At 39.9% G+C, this 24,665-nt stretch overlaps 1 protein-coding gene and 2 long non-coding RNA genes across 3 annotated transcripts; 1 reads left to right on the top strand and 2 right to left on the bottom strand.

The window, feature by feature from the left end:
* The first annotated feature begins 2,878 nt into the window (after window positions 1-2,878).
* Window positions 2,879-3,615, top strand: LOC122005516. Its single transcript, XR_006118414.1, has 2 exons — window positions 2,879-3,283; window positions 3,584-3,615. It is a non-coding gene; the product is annotated as an uncharacterized LOC122005516 (long non-coding RNA).
* A 703-nt stretch (window positions 3,616-4,318) lies between these two features.
* LOC122005508 (myosin-1-like) lies at window positions 4,319-7,248 on the bottom strand. Its single transcript, XM_042560548.1, has 4 exons — window positions 7,077-7,248; window positions 6,389-6,748; window positions 5,545-5,742; window positions 4,319-4,938 (listed from the first exon to the last, which is right to left on the bottom strand). Exons 2-4 carry the CDS (start codon window positions 6,725-6,727, stop codon window positions 4,507-4,509), a joined length of 969 nt encoding a protein of 322 aa, XP_042416482.1. The 5' UTR covers window positions 6,728-6,748; window positions 7,077-7,248; the 3' UTR covers window positions 4,319-4,506.
* A 14,660-nt stretch (window positions 7,249-21,908) lies between these two features.
* Window positions 21,909-22,400, bottom strand: LOC122005502. The gene is made up of 4 exons (XR_006118408.1): window positions 22,381-22,400; window positions 22,207-22,284; window positions 22,049-22,110; window positions 21,909-21,951 (listed from the first exon to the last, which is right to left on the bottom strand). It is a non-coding gene; the product is annotated as an uncharacterized LOC122005502 (long non-coding RNA).
* Window positions 22,401-24,665: the final 2,265 nt, after the last annotated feature.

Below are 24,665 nucleotides of genomic sequence, written 5' to 3'. Positions count from 1 at the left end.
TATCATTCATTATGTTTCTGTGCTAACTTTGTTTTGCAGGGTATGTGTTTGGGACTAACACATTTTGCAAGAACAAAGGAGCAAGTTACAACTCGGATGAACAGTGTCCGAGGCGCCTCCATGGAGCTTGGGTGCGAACCAGGAAAAGCCAGCGCAGAAGGTTGGAGGCGCCTTAGATGAAGTTCAAGGCGCCTTGGGTCGAAGGTTGAAGGCGCCTTGGGTAGGCTGAAGGCGCCTTGAACTGGATGAAGTTCGACCAAGTCTGTGCTGATCTCCGCGGGTGACTCGGCCTGTTTAAGGCGCCTTGAAGGGCTTCAAGGCGCCTTGAACACCCTTTATAAGGGGTCTCGAGCAGCAGCACTAGAACAATGAACTCCAAGCAATCCTTACGCTACAAGCTGCTCTAGAAACACCCAGAAGTGCTGTTACAAGTTCCCGACAACCCGGAGCTTCAGATTCTACTACTTTATTGTTGTCGGTATAATTTGTTTTAGTTCTTTCAATTGTAATCTCTTATTGTACATTTTACGAGCTTATAGTTGTTGCCCACGGAAAGCGATCAAGGATCGCGGGCCTTCGAGTAGGAGTCGTCTTAGGCTCCGAACGAAGTAAAACTTCTTGTGTCCCTCTGTGATTGCATTCGTTATTTCCGCTGCGTATATTTACTTTGATAGTTTTACGATTCCGATACGATCAAAATAGCCACGAGCGCTATTCACCCCCCCCCCTCTAGCGCGTCTCGATCCAACAGTTCAAAAGTATAAAATAAATTTTCTAAGGTACTCACCTTGAGGTCCTTAGAGATGTAAAATAAGTCAACTATGGATGTCTACTCAGGTGTTTTTGGAAATACATTTAAAGCGTACCTTAATGAATCTCGGTTTGTTACAATTTCTCCAAGAATCATGAGTCCAATGATCAACTCTTTGATCCTTGAGTGTAGATGTGTGATTGTTTCACCTTCTTCCATTCTGAGGTTACTAAATTGGTTCCGGAGTAGATCCCATCTTGTGAGTTTCATCTTTGAGGTCCTTTCATGTAGTTCCAAGAACTTCTCTCAGAGCTCTTTGGCTAACTCATAGGCTCTGATCCGATTGACTTCTTGTGGTGGTAAAATGCTCAACAAATGGAATTTTGCTTTGCTGTTTGCCATGAAGTTGGCTTGCTCCTTCTTTGCCCACAAGTATTCTTCTTTATCGGCTCCTTACCGATATTTAGGTGTTACAAACCCGTATTTCATTATTAATAACAAATCAAAATTTATTTTGAAAAATACCTCCATTTTCTTTTTTCAAGTTGTGAACTCCCTCTCGAACTTAGGCAGATAGATGCTTGGTCCGACCATTTCTTGTGTGCTTCAGTAGACGGTTAATCTTTCTAAAGTATCCTTGCTTTGATACCAATTATCGGTCCTGATGTGACTAGCTAGGGGGAAGGGTGAATAACCCTGCAATCAAATTTAAACTTTTTTTTGCATTCAAGTTTAGCAAAGACAAACACAAGTTAACAAATAAAATTAACATGAATTAAAGAAGAGGCAAGAATGTTTTACTTGATTTGTAATCGGAGAGGTTGCTAATTCAAAATAGTGGAAGCTCACTAAAAATCTCCTTCAATGTCAGCAAATAAGTCTCTTACAGAAGTTGAAGTACAAAAAAGAAACTACAGAATTAGAAATGAAAGCTCAGAGTTTGTTAACTCGTGTTGTATAGTGAATGAAGAAGACCAAAGCTCTATTTATAGTCCATTGGTCAAAACTAGTCGTTTGCTGATGTGGCATCTCCAGGCACTTGGACCCTCTCCGAGTGCCCCCAGCGGTGCAAACTTTATCTCCACGTAACGGCTTTGCAATAGCATGAAGATTGAATTTGTTTTCATGTCCAAGCACTTGGACCATATCTAGGTGCTTAGACCATTACAGACGTGAACTTGAAAGTGATCAATAGAAATAGCTCTACGAAGAGGTGCCCGTTCAGAGCCCTAATGGTCCGGACGCCCGGACTAGGTGGTTCGAGCGCTTGGACAAGTCAACCTTGTGCTGACTCATTTGGTGCCTTCTCTAGTCGCTGGCTTCATCTCCGGTCACTCGAATGAGCCTTTGACCTTCTAGAGTTGAGCTCACTCGAAACCAACTATGACTTTTTCCTTGAGCAGTCTTTCACTTTGACTTCTCGTCCCTCAGAAGCGTCGAGTGGGTCCTTCTCGCTCCACCGGTGTACTCTTCTGCAACTTCTCGTCTCTCGGATGCACCAAGCCCGTCGACTCGATTCCCATGTCATCCTTCTCGTCCGCTGCATTTTTCGCTCGACTTCTTGTGTTCCTAAGTTTCTGTACACTTAGACACAAGGATCAAACACACAAAACCTAATTTGACTTGGTTGATCACATCAAAACTAACACAGAGTGCTTACACTATCTACCTTTTAAATTAAAATCTTAAGGACATCCTTAGTTATTGCACCAAAATTCTTTAGTTTTAAAATTTAAATCCCCTTTTCTACCTTCTTAAAAGACATCATCCCTAGTCCCCTCAGGGCGGTGCAATGATTAAAACATGGGGTATTTGAGGTCTTGAGGTCGAAACTCGACATGTCACAGCATGCCTTCCCCCATGCCTTGGCCACCTGCACTAATGGCTAGTAATCATCCATGATTTACCTCCTTCGTGTTGGTCTAGAAACGAGTTGACAGAAGGGACGAGTAAATCATTTATTGCTACTTAAAAGACATTATCCATGAATCCTAAACCCTATTTATCCTTTCCTCTTCTAGTTGCAATGCATGATCCTATAATAACACGGAAATAAGGGATATTTTCAAGATGAAAAATATAATAAAATGACTTTTTAACATTTTTCTAAAATGGGTGCTGTCAGGGGCGGATCCAGGATTTGAATATTGAGGGGGCCAAAACTTGTGTCGCTATATTCATTGTCGATTGTGTGGGAGAATTTAGAATTCATTACATATTTAGAAAACTCCGTGACCTAAATTTTCTATTGGTAGTTTGATATCAATATCTCGAAATAATATTGTGACATTGAAATAAGCTGTCGGTCCTTGTTTCACATCGGAGCTACATGCGAACTTGTTAGGGTAGAATTCAATTTGCCATCCTTTTGATCATTCACATCTATTCAGCATCTATTGCTTTGCATTTCATTATTGCTATTCATAATATTGGTTTATTAATTGATTAGGTACTCTAATTACTACATCAAGTTGAAGCGTCTGAGTATTCGAATTGCTTTCCTCTCACATTCGTGGCATTCTTCATATGCAGGTACTCCTTATCTATTACTCTATTTGCCATCAAACAAAAATATATATAGCTTTCACCTACTCAACTTCACCTGTAGAGCCCAATAAATTCTTCACTGTTGACCAACAGAGCTCGATGTTTTTCAGGGGGTCTCTTTGTTGATCGCAAAATGCCTCTATTTGGCATCCTATCATCAATATATACACTATTTCCATTCCTTGAATTTTGTAATAGCAGATCTAGAGTCTGTCAATGTTTTTCTTTGGTTTAGTTTATCCTTTGTTGAATATTCATTGTATCTTATTCTTTGGAACACTCCAGTCTAGAAGATATGGAGTCTGTCAAGTCTGCAACTGAAGAGTAGAGACTTCCTCCACACTATCAGCACCCTACTTTTATCTTTCTCGTCATTAGCAACCTCAATGCCACTGGCTATGCAATATGCTTCAGTGTTCGGATAAACCTTCACCATGATCCACCAACTTCTGGTTTCTCCGGACGGCAATTTCGAAGAGATATCTCTGCTTGAGTCTCTTCAAATTTTGCTCGTTAGAAGAGAGCTAAAAGCAAGGTTGATCCAGGATTTACACATGGACTGGGGGGGGCCGTGGCCCCCCCAAGTCCCCATGTAAATCCGCCTCTGGGTGCTGTTTGACAACAATGAGAATAAGGGTTGCCTTCTAAATTTTGCACAAATAAATAAACTTAAGAGCTAAGTGTATTCAAAATACAATTAGGTGGGTTTTGATCTTTCACGGAAGTTTTATGTAAGCAACCAAACGTTACATGCATGAGGATCCGAAATGTTTTTCCCAAATATAAAAAGAAACTTTTTAATACTCTTTACTTTTTATTTTATTTTATTTTCAATATTTCAATCTTAAAAAGTTTAACTATGCAAGATGTATTGAGTTCTCTATATTATTTGCACTTGAACCGCGTTGTTGCCTACTAGCTGAATTCTACCAAAATGCTTGGGACGCCTGACAAAATCACAAAATGTTTGAATTCGATCATTGATCAAAATACATAGTACACATGACGACCAGGAATACAAGTCATGTACGAAGACAAACGTAACAACTGCCGATGCAAGTTACAGAGAGAATCATTGAAAGTCACAGGATGAATTGTGTATACAGTTGTCATACACTGACCCTTTCCAAACGCTGCATTGGCAGGTGACCAATATGCTTTGGCTATGTATAGGCAATGGCCAACTACCACCATGGTCCTCTGAGCCATTAAGAAGAGCACATTGAAAACCTACTTTTAGCAGTTCTTCTCTGGCACCACCATCTTCTATGAGTTTCCTCACCTTCTGATTTTTTAAGCTTGAGCAGTGCTTTCTTAGTCTCATGCAAATGCTTCTTGTATTCCTTCTTCCAAGATGCATACACGGCCTTCAACTTTCGAAGTTCTTCGAGTGATTTCTTAGCATACTCTGTCTGCCCAGACTTCACATCACCAAGCCCTCTTGCTTCAACCTCAAACATCTGTTTCTGCTTCTCAAGCTCCTTTGCTAGCTGATAAACAGGACAAGTAATACCTTTGCAATCCACATTCCTTCCCACTACATTTTTATTTGGTGTTGCATCAGGTTTTGGTCCTGCGCCAGCAAGTTGCTTGGCAGTGTCGCTGGCTAGAAGGCTCTTCTGAACTACATCGAGGCTCATCTGTATCACCAAGCATTTGTATACATCAAAATTGTATATCATATTGCATATGCACAAATTGCATGAAGCTTTAGAAGGAATTCATAGGGGGGGGCCAATGAAAATTTAGAATTCTAGAGCACTTTAATAGAGGAAAGAATTCCAAATGAGATGATTTTAAATATAAATTTATTAGTAAAAAATCGGTCTAAACAAGAATTTTTTACATAAGATTTGAATCCCAAAGGGTGAATTAGGAATTTATTTGATAGAAAACCATAACGGTTTTCCGTTAGGGATGGAAAATTCATTCACCCGGCTTAAATTTGCACATCCTTTCCCCGTTCAAATTTCAATTCATTCTATCGTCTCCACCACTTTCAACTTTGGGAAGGTAGAAAGAATCAATAATATATTGTATAAAAGAGAAACTAATTTCTAGAAGTATCACCTTCAATGGCGATTTGATGTTTGAATAATACAGTTTAATTAGATTACTCGAGAACACAATTTTTGTTGTCTCAAAATAATGAAAAGAAAGTTAGCATTCTCCGTAAACTATTTGATTGCCATATCAAAAAGTTATAGGATGAGGTAAAAATATTTTGCAATTTAATCAAGTCTCACCGTGAGAGTCTGTATCTGTTTCTGATACAGATCCTCCATCGAGTGGATTTTTTCCTCACACAATGACCAGTTCTTTTGATACTCCTGAACTTGTGCAAGCAATGCAATGTTCTCCTCCTCTTTTTGTCTCAATTCTTCCTTTATAGATGTAACCAACTTCTCAAGCTCTTCTAATCTTGAAGCGTCATCCACCAAAGCCTGCCATATTGATTGTAGATGAGAAACTTTAAGTTAGATACTCTATAGGCTATATCTTGCATAAATTTATTTAAAATGAGCAAACAAGATCCATGTCTTGCAAAATATATCAACATTTAACTATATGAACTCCAAAAATATTTCATTCTTGTTATGCACCAATATGTTCATAAGTAATTATCAATGAGGCAGAACTGTATTGCTTCTTGCTTCAAAGTCCAATCCCTTTGGTACACGCCAAAGAATAAGAGAGAAATCAACGTATAAAACATTTGCACTAAGTTAATCCTCTAGAAATTCACTAGCATTTTACTGATATGAATACAAAGTAAATTTTTCATCCTTTAATTTTAAAGTCTAGTTCTTATCAATATCTCAGTTCAGTAAATTCATGCATTGTGAAAAATGCATGGACATTGGGTTAAACAAAATGGTCGAAACATATCCCACATTCATGGTAAATCCCTTTACATTAGAACAAAAATCTAAAACTCATGAAGTACGTTTGATAATAAAATTTTATGCAGTTTGCACAATGCTAAAAGGCCAAGGAAAAAAAAGTCAACTTTTGAATAAATCAAAGCTTATTCATGTGGAATAAGATGTCTTGTCATTTTTAAGGATTAAAGCCATCAGAATTACGTACCTCTTCAACGAAATGAGCTTCCTCATAGGAATCTGATTCTTGAGAATCCTGTTCGTCCGGCCTATTTGATAAAATGATGCCATTTCTTGGTTCCGACAAATCCGGCCTTGCCTTCACCACCGTTACATCAGCAGGTTCCTCGGATGAAAATTCAGCAAGGTCGCTTTCAATCTTAAATTTTTTATTCTTTGTTGAGGGCGGCCTCCGTTTCAAGGTGGGTCGGGAGGGCAATGACGGTGGGACATCCTTAGGCTTTTCATCCCTCAATTTGAGGGCAGCCAACATTTCTTCAAGCATGCTGCGGGCAGAGGTGGGAACCGTCGGCAAAGCAGACGACATCTTGACGTCGGAATAGAATCCCTAAAACGGAACCAAAATTTTGATTGACTCAATAAGAACGCCAATCCATTGGAATCAAATAGCAGATACCAACACCAACAGATCAGAAAAACAACTGATGTTATTTATAAAGCTACCAATTCGATTCCTAGAAGGCTCAAAATAAACGGGGGAAACATATATATATATATTCAGCGAGTGACAGCCTTTGTGGCATAGCAATACTAATGCAATCCTTTCTTCCAAGATATATTGATATAACTTTGAAAGTTTGAAGCGCTACTTCGTACAAAAGCAAGAAAAATTCGCACAAAGATTTAAATTTTGCATCAGTTTCACAGAATCACACCAGAAGAACAAAACGATTGCTGACTATGAGGGCTCTTGATCCTTGAGTTGCGTATTCCAGATATGGAGAAAGAAATACTAACGAAGAGATGCATCAACTAATTTAGCAATCTGTGCGAGAGATGAATCGACAACGAACACGTGAACTTCGGAAAGAGACATAATAAAACGATTACGAGACATGCATGGAAAGATAGAAAAGGACGGAGATCGTAGAATAGAACGATCCCGTTCCTCTTACAGGTTTGAAGAAAAGGATTGATTATGAATGGCGATAGAAGGGAATAATTAATAGAAAATAGTTTTTACACAATGAACCTTAGACATACATGTATTTGAACGATAGTTCCACGGGACGGTGAAAAAATGAAAAATCCAAAATTTTTGAATCTTCACGTAGTTAATAATGAGAAGAAAAAATTAAAGAGATGTGCCTTTTTTATTTGTAATTAAAATGGCCCTCCATCGTTTCCGTGACTAAATTTAGCAGGTTAAACTCACTAAGTTGAAGCACCTTTATACGCTCAAAAAATTAGACACAAAGTCTAAACCTAACCCAATCATTGCCACGTTCTTGAATACTATGTCCACTGGTTTTATAGTGTCTCCACTACATATTACATTTTATCAATTTTTTATAAGTAAAGTATGTATTATATATGAAAAATATATAATATTAGTGTATTTCAGTTTAATCATATCTGATAGATATCAAGTCAGATATAAGTCTGAGTAAAAAATTCAAAGACCTAAATACATGCAATCGTATACACAAAATCTCGTCCATGTCCAAGTGTCCCTCGCCGAATTGCAATGATTCTTAGCCTTCCACACATGATGTATCATGAAGGATATGGCTAGGTACCCAATCTTCCTCAAAATCCAACTTCCACAAGAATGCTGTTTGAATTATCTACTAGTACGTGGACATATTTTGGTGCATATATAATCATTCTCTATATCTATGCCTATATTTTTTTTTCTTATTAAATGCAGTACTTTTTTAAATAACCGTTATTCATTAATGATCTTTTTGTCAAGATAATACTTTTTTAAAAGTATTATCTATGAGAGTCTGTTTTTAATATTTATGATAATGATATTTTAAAAGTACCGTCTTTTTTAGGGTACAATATTATTTAAAAATTATTGTTATATATATATATATATATATATATATATATATATATATATATATATATATATATATATATATATATATATATATATATATATTTAAAATATATTAATTATTTCTTCTACATATAGCTTCTTTCTAAACCTTTATTTATTTTTTTTCACACTTAACAAATTAAAATACATAATCATTCCACGAAAAAGAAACCTAATCCTAACCCTCAATCCTGTCAAGCTCATCCTCGCCCAAAATCTGCCTATTTCCACCACCCATTCCTCCTCACCAGCCTCACCCACACCTACCTGTCCGCCTCACTCCTCCCGGCCGCGCAAAGCATCCTCACTTCCTTCCCCAACACTCCTCCACTCTTCCTGTGGAACGAGGCCATCAAGTTCTATGCTCATAGCGGCCGCTTCTGCTTAGCCATCGACGTGTGCACTGGATGTTCTCCCTCGGCATTTGCCCCAACGAGTTCACCTTAACCTTCGTCCTCCCGAATTGCACTGCGTGAGGGACGTCGACGAGGGCCGGAGGATCCACGAGGACATGCTCATCTTTAGTTGCAGCTCCCATATCTTTGTTTCCACAACACTCGTTGATATGCACGGGAAGTGTGGAGACGTCGACTTGGCCCGGTGGGTGTTCGATGGAATGCATGTTAGGGGTGCTTTGAGCTTCAACACCCTAATTTTTAGGTGAGCGTTATTGTTATCGTAAGAATTCACTAAGATCATGTTGGTTAGTCCTAGAAAATCGTACCAGTTCCACTGTACAAAAATTTTATACAAGTGTCGAACCTTTCCTAAATAACCTATTGTGTTCTTTAGGAGTTAAATTAGGAATCGCAGACGGAACTTAACATCATTGATTCCAAATTTAATTTATCTGTTCTTAATGGTTTAGATTTGAATCACAAGATGAACTTAACACTATTGATTCAAATCCACCTACGTTATAAATTTCATTAAAAATTAATTTCCAATATTGGCTTCCAGGTTAAACATGACGAGGCACAAGTCCTTCTTGGATGTAGGAGCAACCACCACTTCCTAGACAAAGTCTTTTAAGGAAAGCTAATATTTAATTTCCTTATATAACTCTAGGTTTAACAAAAAAGAACAATCGAATCACAAAAACGAAAAACAAAAACACAAACTTGAATAGCAAATCCGAAAAACTAGAATCTAATGCCTCTTGTGTTTGGAATTCTAACAAAGAAAAATAACTAGCATGATGCGAAAGAAAATTACTAGTTATTGTTGGTGCGGGAAGCATCCGACGATCGAACCATTGTTTTGAAAATGGCAAAGGAATTCAAAGTTAAGGTTATGTTGTTATCTAACAAGGTTCATGGAGCTTGCAGGAAGTCCTAAGTGGTACTTAGGCAAAAGTCCTAGCTGCGGTTAGGCAGGTGGAAACCCCTATGGGGTGGTAACCCTAGGTCATAGGGGGCGTTAGCCCTATGTGAAAAGTCTTGGTGCGCCGAGGGCTTCAGGCAAAAGTTCTAGGGGGTGATAACCCTAGGAGGAAAGTCCTGGTGTCGCGAACCAGGTGGAAGACTGGACGAGCCGGGAAGTGGAAGACCAGCAGAAAGTCCAGAAGCATCGAGCGCCGAGCAAAAGTCCAGTCGATCTAGAGGATTGTACTGGCAACAGGTAAATCTCCTAAGTGGAGTAGGTGAGGACACGTTCCCAGCAGAGGGAACAGTAGGCGTCGGGTCGACCTAGCTTTATAGGTCGAAAATTCGAAGTCAGACCCGGACAGTCCGAAAACTGTCAGAATATTATATTGATTAATATCTGTGCTAACTTGGTAATGCAGGATGTGTTTGTAGACTAACATGTTTTGCAGGGCCAAAAACTAGAGTTTAGCCTCGGAGGAACAATGTCCGAGGTGCCTCCATGAAGCTTGGAGGCGCCTCGGGTGCAAGCGGAAGCCACCTGTCCGGAGGAGCCGGAGGCGCCTTAATTGGGACGGAAGGCGCATCAGACCAAGGCTGGAAGACGCCTTGATGAGGCTTGAAGGCGCCTTGAACCAGATAATGTTTGACCTGGTCTGTGCTGATTCACCCGTGCGACTCGTCGGGCTGGAGGCGCCTTGGACAGACTTGGAGGCGCCTCCAGCACAATATAAAAGAGAGGTTCGAGGCAGCACTTAAAACAACTCAATCCAAGCAATCCTTCTGCGACAAACTGCTAACGACACGACCCGAAGTGCTGCGACAACCTCCCAACGACCCGGAGCTTCTTTTTTCTTCATCTCTTGTTGTCGGTATACATTTTAGTACATTTAATTGTAACACTTATTGTACTCTTATCAATTCACTACAACAAAAACCCTCATAGACATCGGTTTTCCACCGGTGTCTATTTCATTTTCGACCGATGTCTATGAAGCCGATGTTAAAAGTCTGCCATTTTAGACATCGGGTTAAAACCGGTGTAGTATCACTTAACGACATTGGTCTTCGAATCGATTATTAACCGGTGTAGTATCACTTAACAACACCGTTTCATCAACGGTGTAAAACCGATGTAATATTGTATGTTAATAACACCAGTTTTGGCAGCGGTAAATGACCGATGTAATATTAGTTAATAACACCGGTTTTGCAGCGGTGGAAAACCGATGTTATATGTATATTTTTTAACATCACAAATTTGATTTCCGAAATAATGAAAAACCGACAATAATAAAAAAAAACACAAATATTCACAAATTATACAAATATTCTTCATTAAACAATATCCATAAAATACACAAATATTCACAAATTATATAAATAATCTTCTTACAACAGTATCCATAAAATACCCAAACATTCTTTTTACATCAAAAGCTAGCTAATAGATATCAAAATCAAGGTAGAACATTCTTTTAACACATCAAGGTAGAACCACACTTCAAATGTAATCTAGCATGCATTCAGCCCACTCGAACCGCACTTCATCAATTTCAACTCTGGAGTACTTGAGATTTGTAAACTGTAAAAACACATAAATCAACCATATGTCAAATAACTAAAACAAATGTGTACATGTATCAAATAAAATAGAATACTAAGTTTTTAAAGGTTGCTGTGGAAGATAACGAATATAACATAGAATCTAAAACTTTCATATATGACACTTAGTATATGCTGCTTAGAATATAACATAGATAATTTGCTCCTTCTAATTCAAGTGTACAGATTGATAAGAACCGACAGCATCATACAACAACTTACTAGGCATGATAATGGTTGAACAAAGAAATATGACTACACAACAAATCCAGTGAAGGAAGCATAGAAGAACAAAGCTACCTCTGATGAAGAGATATACTATTTATTGTACTACCTCTGATGCCATCTTAGTATCCTGAATATCCTGCACTAAGCCCCCTATTTTCTGTGATTTCTGCTACCAACCACAGCAGCAAGGAATGCGGCAAGAAGACAGCTGCCTTCTTAAATAATAAAATTGATATGAGTAATAAAGAATAAAATTTATACTTGGTATATAAGGCGGTTAGGCACCAAGTTATTTGATTCTAGGTCCTACTGTCAATCCGCAATGGAAAACCAGCACGCTATCCTTTTCACTTTCAACTCCTTAATCCAATTCCCTCTTCAGATTTAGCTGTCCGTGGAATTCAGATGATCAGGAAATCAAACAAATAAAGTACAGAAAATCTAATTCCATTTTGGTGACCAGAATTTCAAATTTTCAACTGATGAAACTTCATGATCGCATCTATAATACATATAAATAAGCCAGCAACCCCTTCATTGCCCAGTTTGATAGGGCTTCCTAATGTGAAAGAAAGTTTATTGTGGTCTTAATAGAAAGCTTTTCAAAATGAGGTCTAATTTAAGGGTTTTATGTAAAAGAGTATATTGGTTGGCTTTTAGAAACAATGAATAAAATTATATGTAAATAAATAAAATATAACATACATATCAAAAGAATGTTCAACAAGGAAAAATGGAAAAAAACTATCTGAAATATAGCATACACAAACTACAAATCTAATAAAAAAATTTAAAAGAGGGCCCAGGTAAGTCAGCTACTTGCTTACTTGCAAAGTCAAGTGTTTGTAATTCACCTATCAGCAAGAGTGATCTAATTTTCCATGGCCAAGAACTTGGAAAGTTGTATATGCTTCATACCTTAAACTATAAACCATGCACCTGATGCTTCTGCAAACCAAAACTAAATCTGCTTAAAGCATCAACATTATGAGTTGACAAATAAATTTGTAAAGCTTTAGAATTGTCTTCTCATAATTTTTTTCTATATAACAGATTCAAAATTTTACAATCAGCTGAAATATACTAATATAAACCTAAAGCAATAGACAACTATCACATTACAAGGTTTATCATTCATATCACAAAGGAACCTAATAGCACAACCATTAGTCTTTCTAAAGATAATAGAAGGTTCTTTAAGGAGCTTACCTTGGCTACTTTATTGGACGAATCTATACTCCAAAGGAAAAGATTTCCTTCATCAATGCTGATTAGCCAATCATGCTTCCCAGATGGCCACCAAAGGACGCTGACAAGCATACCAATAAGGAGTCATTAAAAGGTGCTTGGAGCCCAAGTATCTTCTTTTCTTTTAATATCAGCAAAAACTAGAAAACACAAACATGCCAAAATGAGATTACCACTTGATCTTAAAAGAATGCTTGTCAAGGGAGACCAATTGTTCGAGTTGTGGGGCATTCGACTGTCCATAGAGCTCAGGAATCTTCCAAACAGAAGCCCCATATGCTTCACCTTTAGTTCAATGCAAACTTTATTAGTTTTAACACAGAAAGTCACAAGGCATAAAAATTTTGAAAACAGTTATAACTTTTCAATAGTTTAGAAATATTATAGACTAAACCCTATTATGTCTAATTGAAACAAGTTGATCGGGAAGGTTAAAATAAGTTAATCAGCTTTTCATATATGTTGGATTTACTATAGAAAACTTGCTACATTATGCAGAAAAGACATTCAATTGCACTTTACAGTATCTTAAAATTTTTCAAGAAGAACAAAATACTCTACAAAAGATTATTGTATACTTCATAAGTAACTCATATCATATACATACTAAGTGCATAATGAAAGTTGTTAAATTGTAGTTAGTCCAACAGAAATGGCTTCATAATTAGCATCAAGAAGTTCACCAAAACACAAATGATTAGGAAGACTAGCATATGAGGAATAGATTTAAATCATGAAACTTCTGACGCAGAAGGTACATGCTGGTCCAACAAAGTTGTACACAATTTAGTTGTTAAAATAAGTGAGATGAAACGTAAAGAAAAAAAATAGTTATGTGCAGAAATACATGTAATAATAAAATCGCTGCATAATTGAACATGCCCAAGATACACAGGATCATGACTCACTAAAATGTTGATGTTGCTGCTCAAATGTTATAACACGAGGAGGAAGGAACCCAAAGCCATACATGATAAATATATAGAGCCGAACCTGATCATAGAAGTAACCCAAAGCCATACTATGCAATCTTTACTTGTAGTAACAGGGTAGGTAAACTTTACTTGTAGTTTTTATTCATTTGCTTCATGTAGGAGTAGATTCTAGTAAATTCCCACAGGCATATTGACACTCACTCTTACTTTTAGTTGAACTTGAAATTCATTGGTATAGCTAAATATGGTAATGGGTACCCTTTAGGTTTGATTACCCATTTATCTTAATAGCTTAAGTTAAATTCGAGTATCAATGTGTTAGATTTAGAGGAAGTTGAGCAGGTTCAAAAAATGTAATCAATCCTTTAATCCTAAGGTTACCATTTAAGATAGCTTATCCAGCTACTCTACTCACTGCAACTCCTAATCTCTAATTCCTTTCTTCTTAGGCAATCATTTAGTCTCCAACTAGTATCTGGTTTGTAACAAAAGCATAACATCCGGTTTGTATCAAAAAAATCATTGTAACAAAAGCATAACATCCGGTTTGTATCAAAAAATCATAGCAAGCACTAGGGGAAAAGCATTTCACGTTTTTCTTTGCCAAACAAGTAAAAGAACATCATACATATTTTCCAAGTAGATTAGACATCCGTGGAAGCTCGTTGATTTTCCAGATGAATCAACGTTGATTTCCGCCGAAATCACATTATTCACACCCGCTCCAGAAAACCCACACAAATACCTGCCTGTTCACTGAAGAATACTGGCGACTCAAGTATGGGGCTCGTGATATTATTTATCATCTTGATTTAATCAAATTAAAAAACATCCAACAACAGTTAGTTATTAATTGTGTTGGTGCAATATCCCTCAGGTCAAGGTTGACCTGGGTAACCAAGCTGAGTCTTGGTTTGGGTTTAGATGTTTGACAATAAGATATTGATTGAAGAAGAGTCAAGTAGGTCAAGGTTGACTGGATACTTGACTGGGAAGTCCTAACTGGGATGTTAGGCAAAATGAAAGTCCTGGTGAGTGAAGCCAGGCAGAAGAAAAGTCCTGGTGAGTGAAGCCAGGCAGAAGGAAGTCCTGGTGAGTGAAGCCAGGCAGAAGGAAGTCCTAGTGAGTGAAGCTAGGCAGATGGAAATCCTGGTGAGTGAAGCCAGGTGAAAGTCCTAGTGAGTGAAGCTAGACAGATGAAAACCCTAGTGAGTGAAGCTAGGTGAAAGTCCTGGTGAGTGAAGGCAAGGAAAATCCAGATGGATCAAGGATGATCTGACATCTGGTGCTGAGAAGTCCAAGTAGGTCAAAGGATTGACTGGATACTTGGCATGAAAGAAAAGTCCAAGTAGGTCAAAGGGATTGACCGGATACTTGGCACAGAGAAAAGTCCAAGTGGGTCAAAGGATTGACCGGACACTTGGTAAGGGAGTCCTAGCAGGTCAAGGGAGTGACTAGATGCTAGGCATGACATACCAACAGGTCAAGGTTGACCGGATGTTGGTTTGGGAGGTTTAGGACTTGGTTTTGGACAAAAACCAAGTGCTGGATCGATCAGTGGATCGATCCAGACCTATCCCAGCGAACAGAAAGCTTCTGGATCGATCCGTGGATCGATCCAGAGGTCCCAATCGATCAGTGGATCGATTGGGACGCGGCTGCTTCGCGCGATAAGCGCTGGATCGATCCGTGGATCGATCCAGGCGCGTTTCCAGAGCACAGAGGCGCTCTGGATCGATCCGTGGATCGATCCAAAGCCTCCCCGATCGATTGGGAACATTCGAATCGATCGGGATCCGACCGTTGACATCGTTTATAGCTGCAGGCGTTCGATGGCTGCGGCAGAACTTCACCGATTCATTCCAGATTCATCACAGCTCCTCCCCAGCACTCTCTAAGCTCCTCACCGCCAGTTCTTGAAGGTTCTTGGAGGTTCATCCAAGTCAAGAGGCGAGTTGCAACGAGAAGAAGAAGAAGCTAGGGTTTTTACTGCATCTCTTGTAAGCTTTTGCTTATTCTTTACTACCCTTTCTTCTACTTGTATTGAGAGTCTTGTAGGGCTTCTCCGCCTTCGGTAGTTACCGAAAAGGAGTGTTTATTAGTGGAGGTGTGTGTGTGTGCGTGGATCCTTGGACTAGTCACCTCTTGTGAGGTGGATACCAAGTCTATTGTTAGCATTGTTGTAGTTTGTTTCTTTGTATTCCGCTGCGCATCACTTCGAAGAAACAAGCAACGAAGCACGACGAGCACACGCAAAGCTATTCACCCCCCTCTAGCTACTTTTGGTCCTAACAAGTGGTATCAGAGCGAGGCCGCTCTTCACCGGAATCATCGCCGGAAGGGTCAAGCATAACAAGAAAAGCTAGAGAGTGAAGAAGTTGAAGCAAATTCTTCAAGTTCAAGACTTTATCAAGCTCAACTTCAAGATGCAATTCCAAGATGGACTTGGATTTGACACAAGGGTGCCTCCACCATATTCATCTACAAGCTTCGATTCTTGGAAATCAAGAATCAAAAATTTTCTTATGATGGAGATAGAGCAATGGTTTGCTCTCATGGAAGGTTTTGAAGCTCCCACAAATTTCAAGGGCAAAGTACTCAAAAGGAGCAAGTGGAGCAAAGACCAAATTCAAAGATGTGAGGCCAATGACAAAGTGACCAAGCTTTTGGTCAATTTATTGCCAAGCAACATCTTGGAACAAATTGGAGAGTTTGAAGATGCCAAGGAGCTTTGGAGCAAATTGGCAAGAATTCATGAGATCCCCTCCACTGTATCAAATCAAGGAGAATCCAAAGAGGGCGACTCATTGGATCAAGACCAAGAGGAGGACTCCGAGGTTGAGAGATGCTCAACCTCCGAAGAAGAGGAGATCCAAGAAGCTTCATCCTCAAGGGAATGCAACGAAGGGAACAAGGAGGGAGCATACTCCTTGTTTCATATTCAAGATGATGAAGCCTCCACCTCTAGGATTGAGGGGGAGCAATCCTTGGTGACACCGGATCAAGAAGAAGAAGAAGCTTCTACATCCGAGTCAAGAGAAGAAGAGGAGGAAGAAGCTTCTACCTCCACAAGTCAAGAAAAATCAAATGGAGGAGAATCAAGGTCCGATCAAGAGGAAGCTTCTACCTCCGGATCCAAAGAAAAAGATGCCACCCCTGCAAGCAAAGGTATAAATATTTCAATTAATAATAAAAATCATATAATATGTTTTGAGTGTAGGGAACATGGGCACTATAAGAGCAAGTGTCCCAACTTGGCCAAGAAGAAGGGCCAAATGGCACAAAAGGGCAAGGAGAAGCTCAAGGAGACCACCCCCGGGACAAAGAAGAGCAAGGAGCACATTGTGTGCTTCTTGTGTCAACAAAAAGGGCATTACCGAAGTCAATTCCCCAAGGGGAAGAAGATGGTCAAGGCTCAAGGAGGCACTAGTCAAGGGGGAGCCTCCAAGGTAAAGAAGAAGGTAACATTCATTGAGCCTATTCCCTTGCAAAATGGTAAAAAGCATGCTAGGTCAAATTTTTATCATCTTAATGCGATTTACCATAAGAATAGGAAGCATGAGGGCTTTAAGGAAAAGCATGTGGCCCTACATGCCAAAACTACTATCCCAAAGGCTAGGAATGTAGGTAAAAACCTAGGCGATAACTCTAAGGATGTAAGATACAAGCCTAGAAACAAAAATGCTCATGAACTTAATGGAAAACCAAAAACTAAGGACTTAGTGATGGAAAATCAAGTCTTGAGGTCAAGACTTGATAAAATTGAAAAGACCCTAAAAAGGATGGAAAATATCCTATTAGGGCAAAATGAGCATAACCTAGGTTTAGGGGTACAAACGCCATCCAATGGCCATAGAGGTTTGGGATACAAACCAAAGGCTAAGAAGGATGTGCCCTCTTACCATAGAGTTCCATATAGTTATGGAACAAACCCTAGGTCTAGTGGTCAAGCCAAAAATACTAGGGAAGTCATCCCTAAGAGTATTTTTGCAATAAATGTGACTAAGACTTCTAAGAAGTCTAAGAAAGTCACAAACAAGGTCACAAGGGAGGTTATCCCTAGAGTTGACCTAGAAAATGTGACCAAGGCTTCTAAGAGGCCCAACAAGGTCACTAGGAAGGTATCTAGGGAAGTTATCCCTAGTGAGTACCTAGAGCATCCAAGGAGCACCAATAGGTGTTGGGTTCCTAGGAGCATCTTCTCTACCCCATAGATGGGTTAGAGAGTGTCAACTCCGATTAGAAGGGTAGTTAACCCAACTTTGAGGAAATTGACACTCAAGGAGCATTTTCAAGGTTTTTGTTAACCTTTGAAAATGAAATGGAATTATTGATTACTCCTTGAAAGAGTAAAATGTGCCTAATGGTGGAAGAATTGATTTTAATTTTAAATGGCACATATTGGAAAATTAATAAGAACTATCAAGTTGGGTTTTTGGTATGTTCTTAGGCAATTTAAGGCAATCCGGGCCTTAAATTTAAAAGTGCTACTCTTGAGGAAAAATGGAATATGCCAACATTTGAGGACATGTTTATTTTAATTGGCATAAATTAATCAAGGGAATAAGAAATGCAAACTTAGGCTTTGGCATTTTCTTGAAGCACTTTAGGGCAATCTAGGTTTAAGGTGTAAGTTTAGCTAAGACTTTAAGGATACTTAGATAGTTAATCTAGGTATATTTTATTTATGCTAAATCTTGCCATGATTGTTTGCCCATCATATGCCATGACATCATGTCTATTTTTACATTCATGTTTTATTATGAAAAATCCAAAAAATACCATGTCATGGCATTCATACATCATGTAGCAATAGGATATTTTCTTTTGAAAATTATTTTCTTTTGATGTATGCCATAACATAATCATGCATTAAGTTTAATTCCTTGTAATTAAGGACAAGTGGCATCTAACGACACTTATTGACAAGTGACATCCTGGGTGGATGTCTAATATCTCTAAAATGCCTAGATAGATATGCATGATCCCTAGAATAGGGCAAAACCAAATTTTACATCTCACAAAGACCTCTAAGGTGACTTGTATGTGTTTTAGTGCATATTATATACAAGTGAGATGTTAGGATGATGAACAAAGCTCAAGATGTTGATTTAGTGCATTCCTTTGAGTTTTAAATTCATCAAAACACATAGTTATGTGTTTTCCCATCATTGGGAAAGCTAATGTACAAGTCATGTGCATTATGCCCAAGGAACATGATGGGATATTGGTTTTGAAAATGTTTTTAAAATGTTTTTGGAAAACCTTGGTGAAGGCTATCTTTTGATAGTAATCACCATTGAATAGTTAGACACAAACTTGAAGAAAAACACTAAAGTTTTTGCAAGTTTTCAAGTTTGTGTCAATCTTTGAAAATATGATGTATTTTCATAGAAAGATATTTTTCCATGATTAAGTATGCCCTAAATAATGTCTACACGAAATTTCATAATTTTTGAATTTTTGTAGAATTTTCTAGGGGTTTCAGTTGACTGAAATGGAATTTCAGCAACTATCGAGCTCCGATCGATCCATGGATCGATTGGAGTTCCATGGATCGATTCAAATGGCAATTCCTGCGAGCAGAAGCTCGCTGGATCGATCAGCCGATCGATCCAAGGAGTCTGAATCGATCCGTGGATCGATTCAGAAAGGTTCAATCGATTGGAACCCAACTCCAATCGATCCAAGTTGCTGATTTTGGCTGGGAAGGCCTGATTTCAGCATCTTTGAACCTCTTTGAGTCTAGGTAACCATTTCAAACCCCTTAAATACATTTGTATACATACAAAGGGTGTTTTCATGTTGAAAACAAGGATGGATTGGTTAACGAAGACTAAGTAGAAGTTTAGGTTGAGGTTGTTTCAAATTTTGAATATTTGAACCTCAAAACTTCCAAATTTGGGTTTCCTAATGTTTTAGGGATTCCAAGTCATTGTTGGTGCAATGACAGAAGTTACCACCATGTCTTTAGGGGGAGGGACTCTTTAAAGACATGAAAGTTATTTTTCATGAACCTTGGAAGGTGGTTAACCTTCATTGTGAACTTGCTCAAGGTTGAGCATTTAAACTTGAAATGGGGAGAAATGGGGAGTGGATATCCTCATTATTTCAAGTGGACACTCATGTGGTAGATAATGCTCAAGGTTGGGTAGTTGTCTACATTGAGGAAGAAGTTAAGGACAAATGAAGGGTATGGGACCTTCATTATCGTGTTGATCACAACGAGTGATGTTGTGAACAACGATGAGCAACTCTTCAGGGGGAGAGTCTTCAACAAATGGACTTGTTGAAGTGTGCCCAGAATTGGAGCATAGGTTGATGTGTGTCCAACGATGGGTTGATGTGTGCCAATAGGGGGAGAATGTATGGTTAAGCTTAGTCCTTCATTACCTATGGGAAGGTCATAGGGGGAGAATGAAAGGACTCATGAAAGGGAGTAAGTTAGGCTTTCATTACCTAGAGGGAGTTTGCCCTCTTAGGGGGAGAATGAAGAGCTTAATTTATGCTTTCATTACCTAGTGGCATGAAGAAGGAGGCTATGGGATTAGCCTAACTTACATATGGGATTGTAAGTGTTATTGTGGTATTGTCAAACATCAAAAAGGGGGAGATTGTTGGTGCAATATCCCTCAGGTCAAGGTTGACCTGGGTAACCAAGCTGAGTCTTGGTTTGGGTTTAGATGTTTGACAATAAGATATTGATTGAAGAAGAGTCAAGTAGGTCAAGGTTGACTGGATACTTGACTGGGAAGTCCTAACTGGGATGTTAGGCAAAATGAAAGTCCTGGTGAGTGAAGCCAGGCAGAAGAAAAGTCCTGGTGAGTGAAGCCAGGCAGAAGGAAGTCCTGGTGAGTGAAGCCAGGCAGAAGGAAGTCCTAGTGAGTGAAGCTAGGCAGATGGAAATCCTGGTGAGTGAAGCCAGGTGAAAGTCCTAGTGAGTGAAGCTAGGCAGATGAAAACCCTAGTGAGTGAAGCTAGGTGAAAGTCCTGGTGAGTGAAGCCAGGCAAGGGAAAATCCAGATGGATCAAGGATGATCGGACATCTGGTGCTGGGAAGTCCAAGTAGGTCAAAGGATTGACTGGATACTTGGCATGAAAGAAAAGTCCAAGTAGGTCAAAGGGATTGACCGGATACTTGGCACAGAGAAAAGTCCAAGTGGGTCAAAGGGATTGACCGGACACTTGGTAAGGGAGTCCTAGCAGGTCAAGGGAGTGACTAGATGCTAGGCATGACATACCAACAGGTCAAGGTTGACCGGATGTTGGTTTGGGAGGTTTAGGACTTGGTTTTGGACAAAAACCAAGTGCTGGATCGATCAGTGGATCGATCCAGCCCGGATCGATCGGTGGATCGATCCGGATCGTCTGGATGATCGATCCGACGATCCCAGCGAACAGAAAGCGGATCGATCCGTGGATCGATCAGAGGTCCCAATCGATCGGTGGATCGATTGGGACGCTGCTGCTTCACGATAAGCGCCGGATCGATCCGTGGATCGATCCAGCGCTTCGCGATAGGCGCTGGATCGATCCGTGGATCGATCCAAAGCCTCCCGATCGATTGGGAACATTGAATCGATCGGGATCCGACCGTTGACATCGTTTATAGCTGCGGTAGAACTTCACCAACTTCTCCGATTCATTCCAGCTCCTCCACAGCCTCTCTAAGCTCCTCACCGCCAGTTCTTGAAGGTTCTTGGAGGTTCATCCAAGTCAAGAGGCGAGTTGCAACGAGAAGAAGAAGAAGCTAGGGTTTTTACTGCATCTCTTGTAAGCTTTTGCTTATTCTTTACTACCCTTTCTTCTACTTGTATTGAGAGTCTTGTAGGGCTTCTCCGCCTTCGGTAGTTACCGAAAAGGAGTGTTTATTAGTGGAGGTGTGTGTGTGTGCGTGGATCCTTGGACTAGTCACCTCTTGTGAGGTGGATACCAAGTCTATTGTTAGCATTGTTGTAGTTTGTTTCTTTGTATTCCGCTGCGCATCACTTCGAAGAAACAAGCAATGAAGCACGACGAGCACACGCAAAGCTATTCACCCCCCCTCTAGCTACTTTTGGTCCTAACAAATTGACGGATTAAATCGGGATAAGATTGACTAAACTCTTTTAGTTAGAAAATTAATGAATAAATCAAGAATTGTTATCTTCAAGAAAATTAATTTTGAGGTGCTCTAGAATACCTTATCTATCTCAATGCTAGATATAGATTGAGTGCAATCCTTGCAACAACAAGAAAGTTATCCACAAAATATTGTTCAAAGTCTGATTGATACAAGCTTGAACTCATTTCACTTGTTCTAAAAGCTTCCCAACTCGGGCATCTACATGAGATTGAAGTAAGAACAGGAAGTCAAACCATTAAATTTCAGTCTGAAAAATTCCAATTCGATCATAATCAATGATAGCAATTAGTATTACCTCTCCCTTTTGCTTCATTCTGAATCACTCTCCATGGACATGGCCTTTAATCCTCTTCTCCTCTGCGAATTATGGAACAGGAAACAAAAGAACATGAGATGTGAATGGGATGCAGGAACGAGACTAGCAAATTGGTCGAAGGTAGAGAGAATTTCTACCTTTCTTGATCCCTTCTTCTCCCTGACTACATACCTCTCCTGTGAGAGATCTGACAGCCATGCTCCAGGACTCACCAACTAGATCGAGTCTGTCAAAAAAATTAGAGGAAAAAAATCAGTTTTTTCGACTGTTTGATCTTAAAAATAAGATTTTTGGAGGGAATGGAAGCGTACGAGTATGCATTTTTGGACGAATTTGGATCTCTTCTTGGGTTGCTGCGGCAGCTTGCACCCCTTCATCACCATGAAGTCCTCCTCCTTCTCCTTGTTCGACAGCGAAACGAAGAATCGAGGTAGAGAGGCTGTCGAGGCTCTTTCGTCGGCGTTCTCGCCCTCGCATACCAACGCCGCCGATCCCCTGGTCGTGTAGCAACGGTCATCCTTATCCGACGACGACGAGATAGATCGGGAGTTATGGTTCTCGCTCCCGGTCGATTCCGACCTCCTGTGGATAAATCCGAGCAATGGTTACTTCCATATCTCACCGGCGACACCTCAAACTAGATCAAACCCTAACTTTTCTGGATCAACCTCCGATCTATTACCTGAGGGGATAAAGAGGCGGGTGCAGGGGGGACTCTTGATCTGCGATGCGGCAGACATTCTGAGACGCGATTCCCCTCCGGACGCCAGATTTTGCGGCGGATCCTTTGTCCCTGACCTTGATGCGGCGGAGGCGCTTGCGGCACCCCCATTGCAGAGTGATGCGAGGACCGTTGCAGAGCCCATCGTGGCGGAGGAGAGACTGTTTTTGTTTTTTCCTCCTCCTGCTTCTTCTTCTTCTTCTTCTTCTTCTTTCAAACAGGTAAAGGAAAGTGCTGCAAAATCTAAACTCGAGAGTAAAGAAGCATACATAGAAAGCAACCACCACTCCAGCCACGTAATCGGAGGGCAGTTTAATGGAGGCACTAAAGAATCCATAGAGGTATAGATCTTGCGACGCAAATGCAACACCTGATCACAGAATAAGGTAGGTTCAAAGATGTCCCTTTCTTTTTTTTTAAAAAAATCTTTTAATAGAACCTATTCGCTGGTCGAGGGAGAGGTGGACAGTCCGGCCGTCGCCGTGAAGCATGAGGTTGGAGTCTCCGAACAGTTGGGTGTAGCCTTCCTCAAAGGAGATGGTGGCGAGGTTGGGCAACTCCGAGAGGAAAGCAGCCTCATGGGAAGGGAGCAGAACCGAACACAAAAACAGGAGGAAGTAGAAAGGAAAAGATAAAGTATGGACTACCGGAATGCGAAGAAGGCCTCCTCTTCTCAACCAAATGGAGGAGTTGGAGGAGATGCGGTGTGGTTGGACGGAGAAGCAAGTTCGTCGTGTCTTGATCCTGATCGGGAGAGGATCTAGGAAGGGGGAAGAGGGATATGAGGTTGAGAGAGATGTCGGAGGTTTAGGTTTAGGCTGAGAGAGATGGTCGGATGGTCGGAGGTTTAGGTTTAGGAAGAGAGAGATGTCTCGGTTTAGGTTTACGCGAGAGAGATGGTCGTGCGGAGGAAGGGGCGGGATAAAGATTTAGGTTTGGAGGGAACTTCACAGTGTGCAAATTTTGGCTTGTGGGGAAATTAAAATATTTTATTTTGGTTCATTAACATTGGATTTTAAAAACCGATGTTAAAATCGGTGTCTATTAACGAAAAAAAGGGCGCTCATAGACATCGCATAAAAATCCGATGTCTATGAGCTAAAATCTGCGCTCATAGACACCGATTTTTAGAAAAATCGGTGTAAAATACTCAAAGACATCGGTTTTAGCCTAAAACCGTTGTTGTTCCACTGATGTCTATGAGGGATTTTGTTGTAGTGATTCTATAGTTGTTGCCCACCGAAAGCGGTCAACGACCGCGGGCCTTGGAGTAGGAGTCGCTTAAGGCTCCGAACCATGTAAATCTTGGTGTGTTTTTATGTGTTTGTCTTTATTTCATTTCCACTGCTTAATTACTCGAACGATTTATGAAAGTTTTACGATTTTGAAACGCAAAATAGCCACGAGTGCTATTCACCCCCTCTAGCGCTTTTCGATCCAACAATTGGTATCAGAGCGGGGTCATGTTGATCTGGTGCAGCCACCAATCACACAATTTTTTTGTGGTATTTTCGATTTTACGGAGTCAATTAGAATCTATCTTAATAGCTACATTCTAATTCTTTTTATGAATCGGTTTTTGCTCGAAGTTGGTGCAACATCACTCGAGCTCGTAATCTTAACTTTATTTCCTGCACTGCTAATCCAAGACCAAGTCTTGGGACATCTCTTCATTTTCCTTTTGTTTTGCATACTGTCAATGGCCCAACAAGAGGGTTTCAGCACCGTTCGTCCCCCTCTCTTCACCGGAGAAGATTTCGGGTACTGGAAGGGATGAATGGAGACATTCATCAAAATCCAGTTTGAGACGTGGATAATCGTCAAGACTGGATTGCAACTACCAACCAACGGAGATGACAAGCTTACACCCTGCAA

This window comes from Zingiber officinale, chromosome 1A, assembly GCF_018446385.1.
Source record: "Zingiber officinale cultivar Zhangliang chromosome 1A, Zo_v1.1, whole genome shotgun sequence".
Lineage (NCBI taxonomy): Eukaryota > Viridiplantae > Streptophyta > Magnoliopsida > Zingiberales > Zingiberaceae > Zingiber > Zingiber officinale.
The sequence above is the reverse complement of the archived record's forward strand: the minus strand, read 5'-3'. Positions and strand labels throughout refer to the sequence as shown.

Excerpts from the sequence above, each read along its gene's own strand:
- LOC122005508 (XM_042560548.1), bottom strand. The coding sequence starts at position 6,727 with ATGTCGTCTGCTTTGCCGACGGTTCCCACCTCTGCCCGCAGCATGCTT. Across the intron at positions 5,743-6,388 it reads AAGCTCATTTCGTTGAAGAG|GCTTTGGTGGATGACGCTTC; the intron begins GTACGTAATTCT and ends TCAATATGGCAG. Across the intron at positions 4,939-5,544 it reads AACAGATACAGACTCTCACG|ATGAGCCTCGATGTAGTTCA; the intron begins GTGAGACTTGAT and ends TTGGTGATACAG.